The following is a 14,266-nucleotide window of genomic DNA, read 5'->3' on the forward strand; positions in this document are numbered from 1 at the left end:
ATTATTTTGGGAAAACCTTCCCGATTTGCATTTCTCAACTCGATGAAATATTTCCGGTCTCGATGCTACCGAGTAACGTAACCGCGAGTTCGTGATCCACATCTTTTAGGTCATCTACGCTGTTAGGATTTGCCCACTGCGCACCCCGCGGACTCTTGCGTTCACTTCCCGTCCGCCTGAAGACATGATCTATTTTTTGGGGACATTTTCAACACGGCTTGATGAACGGTGATATTTGGTTTATATATACATCGACACATTATACATTTACGGCCCAGAATTGGCGAGATGGGAATCTAGATGGCCTTGTTGTTCGGCAACTAAGTTTTCATGATATATTTTGAAGACACTTCATTTAGACATAGTTTATATAGACGGTAGGGATGATATCAAGTTGTATTGTCGTCACATATTTGTATTTTTACTGTTTACCAATTTATTGTGTAACCAAACTTAATATCGTATCTTCATATTTCATATTTAACATTTCTCTTGCATCGCACCTCCAAATAATCTACAATTCTTCTTTCGCTCGTAATGAGTCCTGAAATGATTTGAACATTCTTTTCATTATTTCTAAACCTTGCTTCATGTTCAGACATTTTTACGTAGATTTCGTTTTCGAGAAGAAACCGATTTCTACTCCGATTCAAAACTCATAGCTCCAAGAACTCTAAGTAATTCCTGAGATAGTATTTAAGATTATTGAAAATTGTTTCTTACGTATGAATCGCTTACCTGTAGTGCGTCGATTTTCTTCCAGTAAACGCTACCCTCCTGGTGAATGGGCATGATCGGGAATCGTAACCGAACTCTACGGTCGATACCTGCATTTTTAAAGAAAAGCAACGTTATACATTATGAATCACTAACGAACGCATTCAATGAGGGGCCAAACATTTTTGCGAATGACGATTTTTATCGTTAAGACAGCTGTCCAATTTAGTTGTATGATATGACGATATGATTTATTCGCGAAAAAGATCGCTACAAAATTCCCATGTTATATACAGGTGTACGCAAAACGTACGGATGAAACAATGCGTTGAATTAAGGAAAAGCCAATGCTGGCTTGAACTGGTCTTTATCCCTCGTCCATTCACACTCACATATACATTCATATTCATTCGTTACCGAATAAAAGGGAGACGTACATACAGAAAGAATTGCAGATGAAGTTGTGACGCGTTATAGCGAGATTTGAAAATATTGATAGGTAGAACGAAGGTAGTTCACTGAAGTTCAATTTTGAAGTTGGGAATTGTATTTAAATTACCTGGAATAGGCGGCAGTAAAATCCTCGCCCCGGACGCGACCACCTTTTGAGGCACACCCTTGCCGTCCTTCACATACATATAGCCGTTTGAAGTATCGGCCGGGTCCCCGCTGTATCCGTTAGACGCGTAGAATTCTAGAGGAGTTATGTCGTAAAGACGCCTCCAAGCGTGCGTCAAGGCGTTACCCGGTTTCTTTCCGCTATTCGTTGAGACTTTCGGGTCCACGTTATGCTTTTATGAAATGAAATCATATCTATCAAAATATAGCATCAAAAAATGCAAACTTATTCACGTTTTGAAGATCCACGGCGATATTTAGGGCTCGTAAACGCAAATGATAAAGGGTGAAAAGATGAAACGCAATTGAATTAGTAATATATAGATTATTTTTCTGAATAAGAAACAAGCGATGGACGCATTTTCTTTTCATTAGCATTACCTTGTAAGTAATATTGTGAGGATTCCAGCTGTTAAGCGGAGTCAGATAGATAATTTCTAACGGTATCGCGTACGTGAACCTTTGTTTGGCTTGCACGCATTTCTTCTTCCGGCAGTACTCGACCTGAGGGAAAATATATACACGACAAATTGACAACAAAGCAGAATGTCTAGAGCCATTAGTGAAATATACGAAAATGACCACAACAATACGACTTTGAGACTAAAAGGGATCAACTTTCATGTCAATGGAAAGGCAATGATTTAACCAAGTCCATTTACAATGTTTGAATTAGAAAAATTTCAAAAATATACATGTTAAAAAATCAACAACAATCGTCAAAATTCTGAACGTTAAATAAAACGTTAAATGTTTCATGTGACATCGACCATTATATAGATTTAGCTTTTTATGCATAAGTTTCGATCAATCTTTTCACCATTAGCGAACACTGATCAGTGCTTTCTAACCTCAGCTGGTGCTATTTTTTCCTGCGTGGTCGAAGCCGCGAACAAACTGTCGTCGTCGAAACCGCGGTGTTGGAATCTAGATCCCATAGCGTCCCGGTCACCGGTGAACCATCTGTGATAATACGCCGCGTTCAAATCTTTTTCTGGTTCTACATACGACTGAAAAAACATTTTTCAAAACCATTTAACTGTGACTTCTATTCAAAGGCGGGAAGGGGATTCGAATAAAATTGTAATCCTGGGTTGACGAGAGACAAGTTGTTAAAAAACCGAGCGTGTAAACTATATAGTGCTTCTCTAAAACTGACCTTGGCGCGACTTCCGCTGATTCCGTCATCGACCATGTTGGCGCCGTAACCGTCTTTACCCGGGATTTCAGACATCAATTCATCGAGAAAATCATATCGATAACTGTCCTCTTTCCAGAAGTCTTGGTCTTTAGGGGCCAGCTTTATAAGGTATAGAATTGAAATGTCAGCATTAACGCGTAACACAGTTATGGTGGCCAACTACATAATATTTATACGCATTTCGAGTCGTTAATTCAATCGATTAAATCAACATACTTTCTTTGACCAATAAGAAAAAATACTTAAGCGAAGTTTTTTAAAGTGAATATATCTTTGGTGGGAAGAACATATTTCAACGTTGAATTCGAATTGGTTTCGGAGTTTTAGCTTTCTGGTGTCGCGGTTGTATTACCTTATATCTGGCAGCTCTAGACATCTCGTATTGTTTGATATCATGTTTATTTGCCATTCTGACGTCTAAATCATCGACGAGTACGAGTCGTTTAGTCGATAAATAGTTCTTCAACGGGTGACATACAATTCGATAGTTCCATTGCGCCAGAATCGGAACGCCGTTCACTACTTTAGTAATCGTAGTCGGCAGGTAGGCGAAATTCTCAAATCGATCTTTTCGTCCAGTGTACGATGAGTATCTTACCTAAAAAAGGAATCGGAAAATATCTATTCGTTAAGTTATTCTATAAACGAGAACAGACAAACAGGTTTTCATACAGCTCGTACTTTTTCCTGAAGATCAAGCCACGACGAGGCGTCCAGGTGGTGTCGGTCGCTATCGAACGATTCTTCGATGGCGCCTCCGTCAGATACAGTCCATCCTCCTTCCAGAAAACACAACAACGGCTTGAAATAATCCTTGTAGTTTCTGTGAGTTTCGTTTTGTTGACTGAACGCCTTGAAATATTCCCTCATCTCTTGAATCTGCAATATTTGTAATGATCAGTGTGAGTTGGTGAGAGTTGTTTGATAACTAGAAGATCTATAATGGAATCTAAGTTTTTATAATTATAATAAACCATTTTACAGTTGCTAGCCGCCATTTTGTTAGGGTACTTTTGTCCCGTATTGTTGGGTCATTTTTTTCTCTTTTTTAAAAACTATCCGTGATGTGTATTGTATCATATTTCATCTGTCCATGGATGGATTTTGACAACTTCAGCAACATTCAAACCGCGTGAATCTCTAGTTTTCAGTTATGTTAAAATCATTTCTCAAATTTACAACAATGCGACATGTGAGCGATATAAAAATCGGTGCTCAGTTTTTGCCGTGCGCATAGAAATCCAGGGTACTGAACTTTGAAGTTCGTTTTTTTCAGAAATAATTTTCTAAAAAATCCAAACATTTCAAGCACTGTGCGCATAAACGCCCCCTTTCAGGTGAACTTTGAAATTTTAAGATATCTTGCCTAGTTTTTTTCCTATGGCTCTTTAACTGCAGCGCGTGTATTGTCATTCCGAGATTTGGCGCTGTTTTCTTTGCGTGTATTTCAGTATATGGGTGTTATTTCTTCATTTTCACTACACTTGTCTCTACGGAAAATGGTTTTAATTGTTGGTACGAGTATCAGGTTTAAATATTACGGCATTAATACTGTATTCCGTTCTCCGGCGCTAGTTCGTAATGGCTGTAGTGGTAACCGCTTTTACGGCAGGCAGAGGCTTACGTACATGCACCCAAGAAAACCCAAAATATCACTCTTTTGTTGTAAATGCAATCCACACACTTCTTGCGTTTTTGGTGATGGTAGATGTCACTTTTTACTTTTTATCACCTGCGTCTGACATTCGAAAAAAAGAAAACGTTTTCTTATATTTTCTTCCCAATCTAATCAATCTTGAGTGTACTTAATAGAAAGTATTCATAGAAAGTAGCTGAATATTTGCCCCACCCCATTTGTCCAGCTTTTTGACCACTTCTCCATCCATCTAATTTCAGTAGATTTTTATGTAAATTTATTGATAGACTACTGATTTAAATGGTCATCATACTCGATTTTGAGTGCTATATTTCTTTTCTTCTTCCATCTCAATATAGGCCCATATATTCTCTTCCCGCGCGCAATTTCGAATGCGTGATCAAAATGCCGCTCAGTCTCGCTGCTAAAACTGGTCAGAAAAATCCCTTAAACCCCAACATCTCTAATGTCTCCGATCTATTATATTGCATAAACGACGTGATATTTAAACCTGATACTCGTACCAACAATTAAAACCATTTTCCGTAGAGACAAGTGTAGTGAAAATGAAGAAATAACTCCCATATACTGAAATACACGCAAAGAAAACAGCGCCAAATCTCGGAATGACAATACACGCGCTGCAGTTAAAGAGCCATAGGAAAAAAACTAGGCAAGATATCTTAAAATTTCAAAGTTCACCTAAAATGGGGCATTTATGCGCACAGTGCTTGAAATGTTTGGATTTTTTAGAAAATTATTTCTGAAAATAACGAACTTCAAATTCAGTACCCTGGATTTCTATGCGCACGGCAAAAACTGAGCACCGATTTTTATATCGCTCTCATGTCGCATTGTTGTAAATTTGAGGAATGATTTTAACATAACTGAAAACTAGAGATTCACGCGGTTTGAATGTTGCTGAAGTTGTCAAAATCCATCCATCGACAGATGAAATATGATACAATACACATCACGGATAGTTTTTAAAAAAGAGAAAAAAATGACCCAACAATACGGGACAAAAGTACCCTAACAAAATGGCGGCTAGCAACTGTAAAATGGTTTATTCAAATAGGAGATTATCATCAAACGTCCGAAATATCGGTAGTGAGAAAAACCGCTTTGTTTCCAATATGTCCTTCTTATAAAATACCCGATATCTTTGATCGGGCAAGATATTCTGTCGTTCGTATTTTAGGCTCATTCAATAAATTTTTCTAAATCATCTCTACCAATTCAGGTTCACGATTTCAACTTGGAAACGAATTGTAGATTGAAAAACGTGGTTTATTCATTACTATCATCATCCGTGTAAACGTTCTTATCGATATCATTTCCATATTTAGAACATATCTCATGAAAATTATTACCCTTTAAACGTGACTTGTTTTATGATACAAGAAACTCTCTAAAAGATTTATTTAAAGAGACATTGCGATGTATTACTAAAGAAATTAGTTAAGATAGTAAACCATTACCAACCTGTTCTTCAATCGTGTCCTTTTCTGTAACTGTTTTCGGGACGTCTGGGAACGTGATTGCCTCAACCTGATTGTAAGCGGTTCTGTTCATTCCGGGAGCAATGGAGGCAGGCTTCACGAGTTTATAATCGTTGTGTCTGGTTCTGAATTCGACTCCGTTCAACACGGCTACGAATTCGCCCATGCCGACTGTATTGATGAGGTTTGAGTGATCGTGCATGGCGGCAGCTCGCTTGCCGCTGTACGTGGTCGAATGGTAGGTCTTGGTTCCTGTGGAAACACAAGGGTTTGCGTTGGAAACGCTGATTCAACAAATATGAATTCTTTATGACAATTTATGAAAACATGAATATATAAGGAAAATACTCTTTTTTCAAACATTCAAACGAACGTTTTTATTACACATAGTAACTCCATTATGCATGTATATATGGTCATTTTCCTCATCATTTCAACCGGATTTCCAGGAATATTTTGCAATTCTGAGAAATCTTTTATTTACATTTAAGAATTGTCTTACCTCTCATTGCTCACTCATTCGAACACTTTCAGAAGAACGTGCGATAAATTTTGTGTATATGGAAAAAAGCGATATAACAACTTTGAAACTTACCCTGGCGAGTGAGTCGTAGTTGTTTGATACCAGATTTACCATCGGATCTGATACGTTCTTCTACGAACATTTGTTGTAACATCAACTGTCGCGAAATGTGGCTCATCGACTGTTCGATGTGTTTCAGTCGGGCGTCCAGAGATTCACCGACAGTTTGTTTTTTGTCCTTTTCTGGAGCGGCTGAGTGTGCGGCTGCGGTCATCACGACCAAAACTACCGCGCAGGACCAGCAAGTGGAAATCATTCTCGATTAATCTGATTAGAAGGAAAATAATTTTAAAGAGAAAGATATAATAGATGGTTATAGGCAGCTATTATCGTGTGTAATTACAGTGTCGATAACGGGCTCCAATCTTATGCTTTCGTTCTTCATAGATCGGATGTGGCCTCTGCTTTGTGTCATCAGATAAGTTACATATTTATATAAATTCACAGTGAAACTTTTATTCGATATAGTATGTTCACATATATATTCGTGAATTAATAGATTATCTGCTTTCGTCAAAATCTAAGAGGACTCAAATTTAAATCTTAAAATGCCATCCTATGATTTTGAATGAGATCTAATTAAGAGGAAAAATTGCCTCGAATCTTGTCACTGCTTTATTCAGTTTTTTTTTCCAGAGAAACTTACTTGTCTTTGTAGATCCCGTGTGAGTGTTTCGGAGCTTTCGACGACGAATGCGGCTCTAATTAGCGTACGCGTTTTATTTAAGCGCCTCCTGCGAGCTAATACAGCTGTCAACGCGCAGGGTTCATTAGCTGCTATTTATCAGGAGGATATATGTAATCAAAATCATCACAAATAGAAAGCATCTGAAATGGCCGTGTACTGAATAAACAGCCGATTATAAACGAAGATAGCAGATGCGATTATCTTATTGTCCACGAGGTCGATCGATCGGTGAATTATTGCATTTCAATCAGGCCCATTTGCCTGATATGAGTTGTTTGCTGTGAATAGATCCAGAAAGTATTGGCTCGCAAAGATATTATCATTTTTTTGGTGCCGTAAAGAGAAGTAATCCTCGTTCAAGAAGGGTTTCTTACCCTGGCAGAGTCTCGCGATGCCATCGGTTTGGAATCTCAGCCGAGGGATGGTGACGCCATCGATACGAATTTTTAAAAAAGGTAGTCCTCGTCCAAGATCTGTAAGCTGTATATAACCTGTAAGCGCTAAACCTCCTCAAATCCACTAAATCAGATATATTTAAATGACCTGCACGCATTAGTATTTTCATTGTACACTCATTTATTATTAATCCAGCTATAAGATATGACTGAGATATGATTTAGATATGATTTAGATATGACTTTAAAGTGTTTCATCTTCGTGCATCGCACCTCGAAATCATCTACAATTCTTCTTTCGCTCGTAACGAGTCCTGAAATGGTTTTAATTTTCATCACATCATTTTCAAACCTTGCAACATTTCTAGGGATTGAGCTCCTGGTCCAAAAGGTGTGAATTAGAATTCTTAACATGAAATTGTGTAATCGAGTAGGAACTGAACTTTTTATTTCCACGTCAAATTACGTAACTCATTATTAGAAATACAGCGCAAAGATTGAATTCATGTAATTTCTAGTAATAGATGGTTAAAAGGTTGAAAATTGTATTTTATGAATAGCTTACCTGTAGTGCGTCGATTTTCTTCCAGTAAACGCTACCCTCCTGGTGAATGGGCATGATCGGGAATCGTAACCGAACTCTATGGTCGATACCTGCATTTATATTATACAAGAAATGTCACATCATGTATAGCATTTCTGAACCAACCGTTATGGAGGTAGTCATTGAGGGGTCAATCATATGTAAAAAAATGTATTTATAGCAAGGACAGTTTGAGGAATATTGAATTTACCTGGAATAGGTGGCAGTAAAAGCTTCGCTCCAGATGCGACAACCTTTTGAGGCACACCCTTATTGTCTTTGATGTACATGAATCCGTTTGAAGTGTCGGCCGGGTCCCCGCTGTATTCGTTAGACGCGTAGAATTCATGAGGAGTAAGCTTGTATGTCTCCCTCCAAGCGTGCGTGAAAGCATTATCCGGTTTCTTTCCACTACCCGGTGAGGTTTTTCGGTCCTCGTCATGCTTTTTTTAAATGAAGTTATATATATGTTAAGATATAGTATCGCTATGATATAAACTTTATTCATATGATCTACTACGAAATGGCACATATATAGGTGAATGACGATGGAATAAAACGGATTTGGACGAAAAATGATTTTTTCTGAATGAGATAAATTAATTCATTAATATTGTAACCTTGTTTTATATCATAACATTATTCATTGATTGTCACATTGTACAGATTATTGCAATCTATTTCTGAAATAAATAAGATGAGAACCATAAACGAAGAACTCATTTCATTAGCATTATTACCTTGTAAGCAATATTGTGGGGATTCCAGCTGTTAAGCGGAGTCAGATAGACAATTTCCAGCGGTATCGCGTACGTGAACCTTTGTTTGGTCTGAACGCATTTCTTTCTCTTGCAGTAGTCGGCCTGGGGAAAAACATCGAACAAGATTATAACGAAGCAAAATAGAGTCGTCCAAGAATTATGTACACCAAAATTGAGTTTAAGTATATGTGGTTAAAGTACTGCGTGATTCGGGTTTTTAACTTATATACGTGATGGAAAAATGATACAAAAGCCGTTAAGAATAACCCCAAAAATGTATCGATAAAATAAAAATGATAATCGTCACACTGCACAAAGATCGACTTTTTGAACACATTGATTTTATAAGCCTTTCGTTTTCGATGAATCTTTCACCATGTCGTACTGCTCTGAGCCAGTTTTTTCTAACCTCAGCTGGTGCTATTTTTTCCTGCGTGGTCGAAGCCGCGAACAAACTTTCGTCGTCGAAACCGCGGTGTTGGAATCTAGATCCCATAGCGTCCCGGTCACCGGTGAACCATCTGTGATAATACGCCGCGTTCAAATCTTTTTCTGGCTCAACGAACGACTGTAAAAACAAGGCGATTATTTCATGAATTAGTGGAAACATTTTTTTCAAAACGCCTTTTCGGCGACTTTTTCTTTAAGGTGGGAAGGGGCATTTGAAGAAAATGAATCGTGGAACGTGAAAAACCGATGGTCTAATCCACAGAGAGCTTCTTTAAAACTGACCTTGGCGCGACTTCCACTGATTCCGTCATCGACCATGAAGGCGCCGTAACCGTCTTTACCCGGGATTTCAGACATCAATTCATCCAGCAAATCATATTGATAACTGCCCTCTTTCCAGGAGTCTTCGTCTTTAGGTGCCAGCTTAGAGAACAAAGAAAGTATCATCAGTATCAATGACAGTGTTGTTTATACGTTATTCGTGTAAAATATTTTTTCAAAAAGTCAATGAGTTTTTGATCAAGACAAATCGTGAACATTTTAAAAGATTATCAGGAGTTTTCAGGAGTATTACCTTATATCGGGCAGCTCTAGACATCTCGTATTGTTTGATATCGTGTTTATTTGCCATTCTGACGTCTAAATCATCGACGAGTACGAGTCGTTTAGTCGATAAATAGTTCTTCAGCGGGTGACATACAATTCGATAGTTCCATTGCGCCAGAATCGGGACGCCGTTCACTACTTTAGTAATCGTAGTCGGCAGGTAGGCGAAATTCTCAAATCGATCTTTTCGTCCAGTGTACGATGAGTATCTTACCTAAAACAAGGATTCGAAAAATATCTATTTGTTAAGTTATTCTATAAACGAGAACAGAAAAAAGGTTTTCATACAGCTCGTACTTTTTCCTGAAGATCAAGCCACGACGAGGCATCCAGGTGGTGTCGGTCGCTATCGAACGATTCTTCGATGGTACCTTCATCAGATACAGTCCATCCTCCTTCCAGAAAACACAACAACGGCTTGAAATAATCCGTGTAGTTTCTGTGAGTTTCGTCTTGTTGATCGAACGCCTTGAAATATTCCCTCATCTCTTGAATCTGCAATATTTGTAATGATCAACGTGAGCTGGTCGGGGTTTATTCGATGATTAGATTTTTAAAGCAATTTGTGTAAAGGCTAAACGTCCGAAAGAGTCGGAAAAACCGCTTTGTTCCCGTTTTTTTTCAAACGAAATATTTATGATCGGGGAAGATATTCTGCTGTTCATATTTTCACTTCGTTAAATGTATATTCCTCAATTTTCTCTATTCGTACAAGTTCATTCTGGTTCAATTTGGGAAACGAATAGTATAAATTGAATATTACTTTATCAATTTTGAACAGTCTTATGAACAGTTCTTTTGTCTACGTATAGCAAGTGAAGAATAGATATTGCTAGATATTATTATATCGCCAGTTTTTTTTTTTTTAAATAAATAAATCTTACTTCAGTCATTACGTATCTCATGAAAAATGATTACCCTTTAAACATGACTTGTTTTACTACGTAAGACACTCTGGGCATTTGTAGTAAAAATTTGTATCCAAAGAAATTAGTTAAGTAGTAAACCATTACTAACCTGTTCTTCAATCGTGTCCTTTTCTGTAACTGTTTTCGGGACGTCTGGGAACGGGATTTCCTCAACCTGATTGTAAGCGGTTCTGTTCATTCCGGGAGCGACGGAGGCAGGCTTCACGAGTTTATAATCGTTGTGTCTGGTTCTGAATTCGACTCCGTTCAACACGGCTACGAATTCGCCCATGCCGACTGTACGAATGTGGTTTGAGTGATCGTGAATGGCAGCAGCTCGCCTGCCGCTGTACGTCGTCGAAAAGTAGGTCTTGGTTCCTGAGGAATAAATCAAAAGGGTTTGGTTTAGTGACGCTGTCTTTATCTATGACGAATTCCTTTGTGGTTGTTGCAATTTGTAAATGATTACTTTGAAACTTACCCTGGCGAACGAGTCGTAGTTGTTTGATACCAGATTTACCATCGGATCTGATACGTTCTTCTACGAACATTTGTTGTAACATCAACTGTCGCGAAATGTGGCTCATCGACTGTTCGACGTGTTTCAGTCGGGCGTCCAGAGATTCACTGACAGTTGAGTGTGCGGTAGCGGTCATCATGACCATAACAACCGCGCAGGACAACCAAGTAGAAATCATTATTGCTAAATCTAATTGAAATAAAGAGAAATGATGATTTCAGAGAGAGAAAAATGCAATAGATGATTTTAAACGCAATTCCAATATATCCCATGAGTGCTCAGATCGGGGGTTATTCATATATAAGGTGTAGCCTCCATTCTTCTTCATCCTCATACAGACGACATTTAGTGATAAATCAAAAATTGTATCTTCGATATATAAGAACCGTTACGTGGTGTAACGTTCATGAAATAGTAAAGAATAATAAGATAACATCGATGGAAAACTGTGAGTAAAATATATTAACTTTTCAAAACATTTTGTTTAAAAATCGTGTATCTTCCCGGTCTTATTTTACTCACCGTTCCTGGCTGCGATTTTCACGATATGTTAAATTTGATTATTTTACCGGAATCATATATAGGCGTCGTATCGATTTTGCTCGAAAACATGTGCATGAAAAGCAAACACGAAAAATGTTTTTCTGTCGCTTAATTTTGAAAAATATCCCTAAGAGTGGCTGTGGGTGACCAAAACATTAAGCGATTTACTTCATTGGGCTCAATTGATATTATTATATAATCTATTTAAATGCATATCATTTTTGTATGTTTATGTGCGATCTTTTATAATTTGATTGTTGATAAAGAAATAACAGAGGTTTCAAAGACTAGTTTTATTTGGGGGATTATTCAATTATTGAACGTGTCAATCTGCTGTCTGGGGCGAGACGTTCCATTCTTCCCATTCTTCCAACCTCGATACTCCATATACTTCACGTGTGTTCCATCCTCGCTTTCCAGGGTCCGATTGCCGCTCGGTGGAGCTAACGCCAATACAAACCCTGGCCGCAAACACTTCGTTGGTCTATTACATCGCCCAAGATTTCTTGGGCGGACAGGTTCCCACTCAGCGCCACCGTCGAATCTAGCCAATCAAAGGCGTTTTTACCGGCACGAAGTTTGCTCTATAAGTATCACGCATCTGATTGGCTAGATATATAGACTGGTGGCGCTGAGTGGGAGCCCGTCCGAGCAAGAAATCTTGGGCGATAGTCCAGTGAAGGGTTTGCGGCCAGGGTTTGTATTGTCGTGAGCTCCAGCGGGCGGCAATCAAACCCTGGCAAGCGAGGTTGCGTGTGAATGGGACTATACCTTTAGACACTATGTACTCTATTGGGGCAGAGAAACCCGGAAAAGGACAGTTATATAGGATATAACTTGCAAAAAGGGGACTTAACAAAATTTCTAGGGGACAACATTGCCCCTTGTTTAATACGGCCCTGATATCTATGTAAGGAGTTGACGTATCATTGCCCTTCCCGGCTCCCTTATCAATGTATGGAGTTGCATCATTGCCCTTACCGGCTCCCATATCCATGTATGGAGTTGCATCATTGCCCTTCCCAGCTCCCTTATCAATGTATGGAGTTGTATCTTTGCCCTTCCCGGCTCGCATATCCATGTATGGAGTTGTATCGTTACCCTTCCCGGCTCCCATATCCGTGGCCTTGTGAATTGATCTTATGTTAGTTTCTATTCCTCACAGATTTTTTCTGTTTTAAAAAATCATAGGAATAACATCAGACTTCACATGTTTCACCCGAGACATTCTGAACTGAAAATTAGCGTACACAAACACCAGAAAATATCATTGATCAGCTTTTTTTTAGAGATTAATCGTCTACAAAATTCATAACGGAAGTTTGAGAGTCTACGGATTGTTAGGTTACACTCGGTTACAGTTGGTGGCTATAGTCTGCATTTTATATGATTATATCTCAAACGATATATTACTGAAAAATAGCATATGCTAGTCTGGTATCGATTATGCGTGAAAACACGTGTCGTGGGTGCAAACATGGGTGAAGCTTTGTAAGGTAAGGTACTTGTTTCGAGCAAATACCATGAGGAATTTTATGAATTTAGCTGCAAAGCATCGACAACAAAGCATATCATTAGTTCCGAACAAACATTATTTTTCAGCTATATCTATTGATTAGAACTTGAGACAACGGCTGCACCATTTTTGCTTTGCAACTAAGTACCTTACAAAGCATCATCCATGTTTGCACTCAGGACACGTGTTTTCGCGCATAATCGATACCAGACAATCATATGATATTCTTCAATAATCTACCGTTTGAAATATTATTACATAAAATGTAGACTATAACGACGATGCTGATCAGTGATATTATCCGATGTTTGTGTACGCTCATTTTCAGTTAAGAATGTCTCGGGTAGAACACGTGAAGCTAAATAATCTAGTTGCTCGACACCAAAACACGATTCAATTGCTTACTAAACACATAGATTACTTTGTAGTCACTGGCCAGTACTGGTCAAGCATTGTTCAGTTAAACAGTCTCTAGATTAATGCCTAAAAATAATGCTACTGTGGGTTATGAATTTACGACCCAGGAATGAAGCTTGGGATGTGCACTCGATCGACTATTCACTATAACGTCTTTATTCCTACTAAGAACTCCTACATCAGTTAATCTCATGGACGGTGTGAGCGGAAGTTGCGGTCAGAGAAGATGTTGCTGCCGGATCTGGGAGAGAGCGAGTAACGCGCTAATCTCTTTGTACTGAGGGAATTATTCACAGTTTCCATGTTTAAAATTCATTCCATTTCTTCGATAAAGAATACATCGATTTATGAATAAACAATTTAGTAGAAAATAGGTTCGAAATCCCTGCCGATTAAATATAGCGCCATCGATGCGAATCTTTAAAAAGGTTATATCCTCGCCAAGAACTGAAAGGATTCGAGTATTAAGAAGTAATCCTCTTACAAAGAAGGCAGCTAGGTTTCGTACCGAACGGGTTCGTATCCCTGCCGAGGGAGGATGACGCCATCATCGAAACGAATGTTCAAAAAAGGTTATCCTCGTCGAAAAATTACAAAACTTCGAATCCTAACAAAACAGGTT

The 14,266-nt window shown here is 38.5% G+C and overlaps 2 protein-coding genes across 2 annotated transcripts; both read right to left on the reverse strand.

Annotated features, from left to right (window-relative positions):
• Window positions 1–443: 443 nt before the first annotated feature.
• LOC141913152 (uncharacterized) lies at window positions 444–6,936 on the reverse strand. The gene is made up of 11 exons (XM_074804613.1): window positions 6,904–6,936; window positions 6,270–6,524; window positions 5,658–5,926; window positions 3,218–3,415; window positions 2,889–3,134; window positions 2,495–2,635; window positions 2,187–2,345; window positions 1,717–1,839; window positions 1,277–1,508; window positions 739–827; window positions 444–544 (listed from the first exon to the last, which is right to left on the reverse strand). Exons 2-11 carry the CDS (start codon window positions 6,511–6,513, stop codon window positions 515–517), a joined length of 1,731 nt encoding a protein of 576 aa, XP_074660714.1. The 5' UTR covers window positions 6,514–6,524; window positions 6,904–6,936; the 3' UTR covers window positions 444–514.
• Window positions 6,937–7,519: 583 nt separating this feature from the next.
• LOC141913148 (uncharacterized) lies at window positions 7,520–11,702 on the reverse strand. The gene is made up of 11 exons (XM_074804607.1): window positions 11,691–11,702; window positions 11,130–11,357; window positions 10,758–11,026; window positions 10,038–10,235; window positions 9,709–9,954; window positions 9,417–9,557; window positions 9,094–9,252; window positions 8,664–8,786; window positions 8,135–8,366; window positions 7,906–7,994; window positions 7,520–7,654 (listed from the first exon to the last, which is right to left on the reverse strand). The coding sequence occupies exons 2-11, from the start codon at window positions 11,344–11,346 to the stop codon at window positions 7,625–7,627; spliced, it is 1,704 nt and encodes a 567-aa protein (XP_074660708.1). The 5' UTR covers window positions 11,347–11,357; window positions 11,691–11,702; the 3' UTR covers window positions 7,520–7,624.
• Window positions 11,703–14,266: the final 2,564 nt, after the last annotated feature.

Source organism: Tubulanus polymorphus, chromosome 11, assembly GCF_964204645.1.
Source record: "Tubulanus polymorphus chromosome 11, tnTubPoly1.2, whole genome shotgun sequence".
Taxonomy (NCBI): Eukaryota; Metazoa; Nemertea; class Palaeonemertea; order Tubulaniformes; family Tubulanidae; genus Tubulanus; species Tubulanus polymorphus.

Coding starts and splice junctions, on each gene's coding strand:
- LOC141913152 (XM_074804613.1), bottom strand. CDS start 6,513: ATGATTTCCACTTGCTGGTCCTGCGCGGTAGTTTTGGTCGTGATGACC. Junction 5,927..6,269: donor ACTACGACTCACTCGCCAGG/GTAAGTTTCAAA, acceptor GTGTTTCCACAG/GAACCAAGACCTACCATTCG. Junction 828..1,276: donor TTTACTGCCGCCTATTCCAG/GTAATTTAAATA, acceptor TTAAAAATGCAG/GTATCGACCGTAGAGTTCGG.
- LOC141913148 (XM_074804607.1), bottom strand. CDS start 11,346: ATGATTTCTACTTGGTTGTCCTGCGCGGTTGTTATGGTCATGATGACC. Junction 8,787..9,093: donor AAAAAATAGCACCAGCTGAG/GTTAGAAAAAAC, acceptor GTTTTTCCCCAG/GCCGACTACTGCAAGAGAAA. Junction 7,655..7,905: donor AGAAAATCGACGCACTACAG/GTAAGCTATTCA, acceptor AAACCATTTCAG/GACTCGTTACGAGCGAAAGA.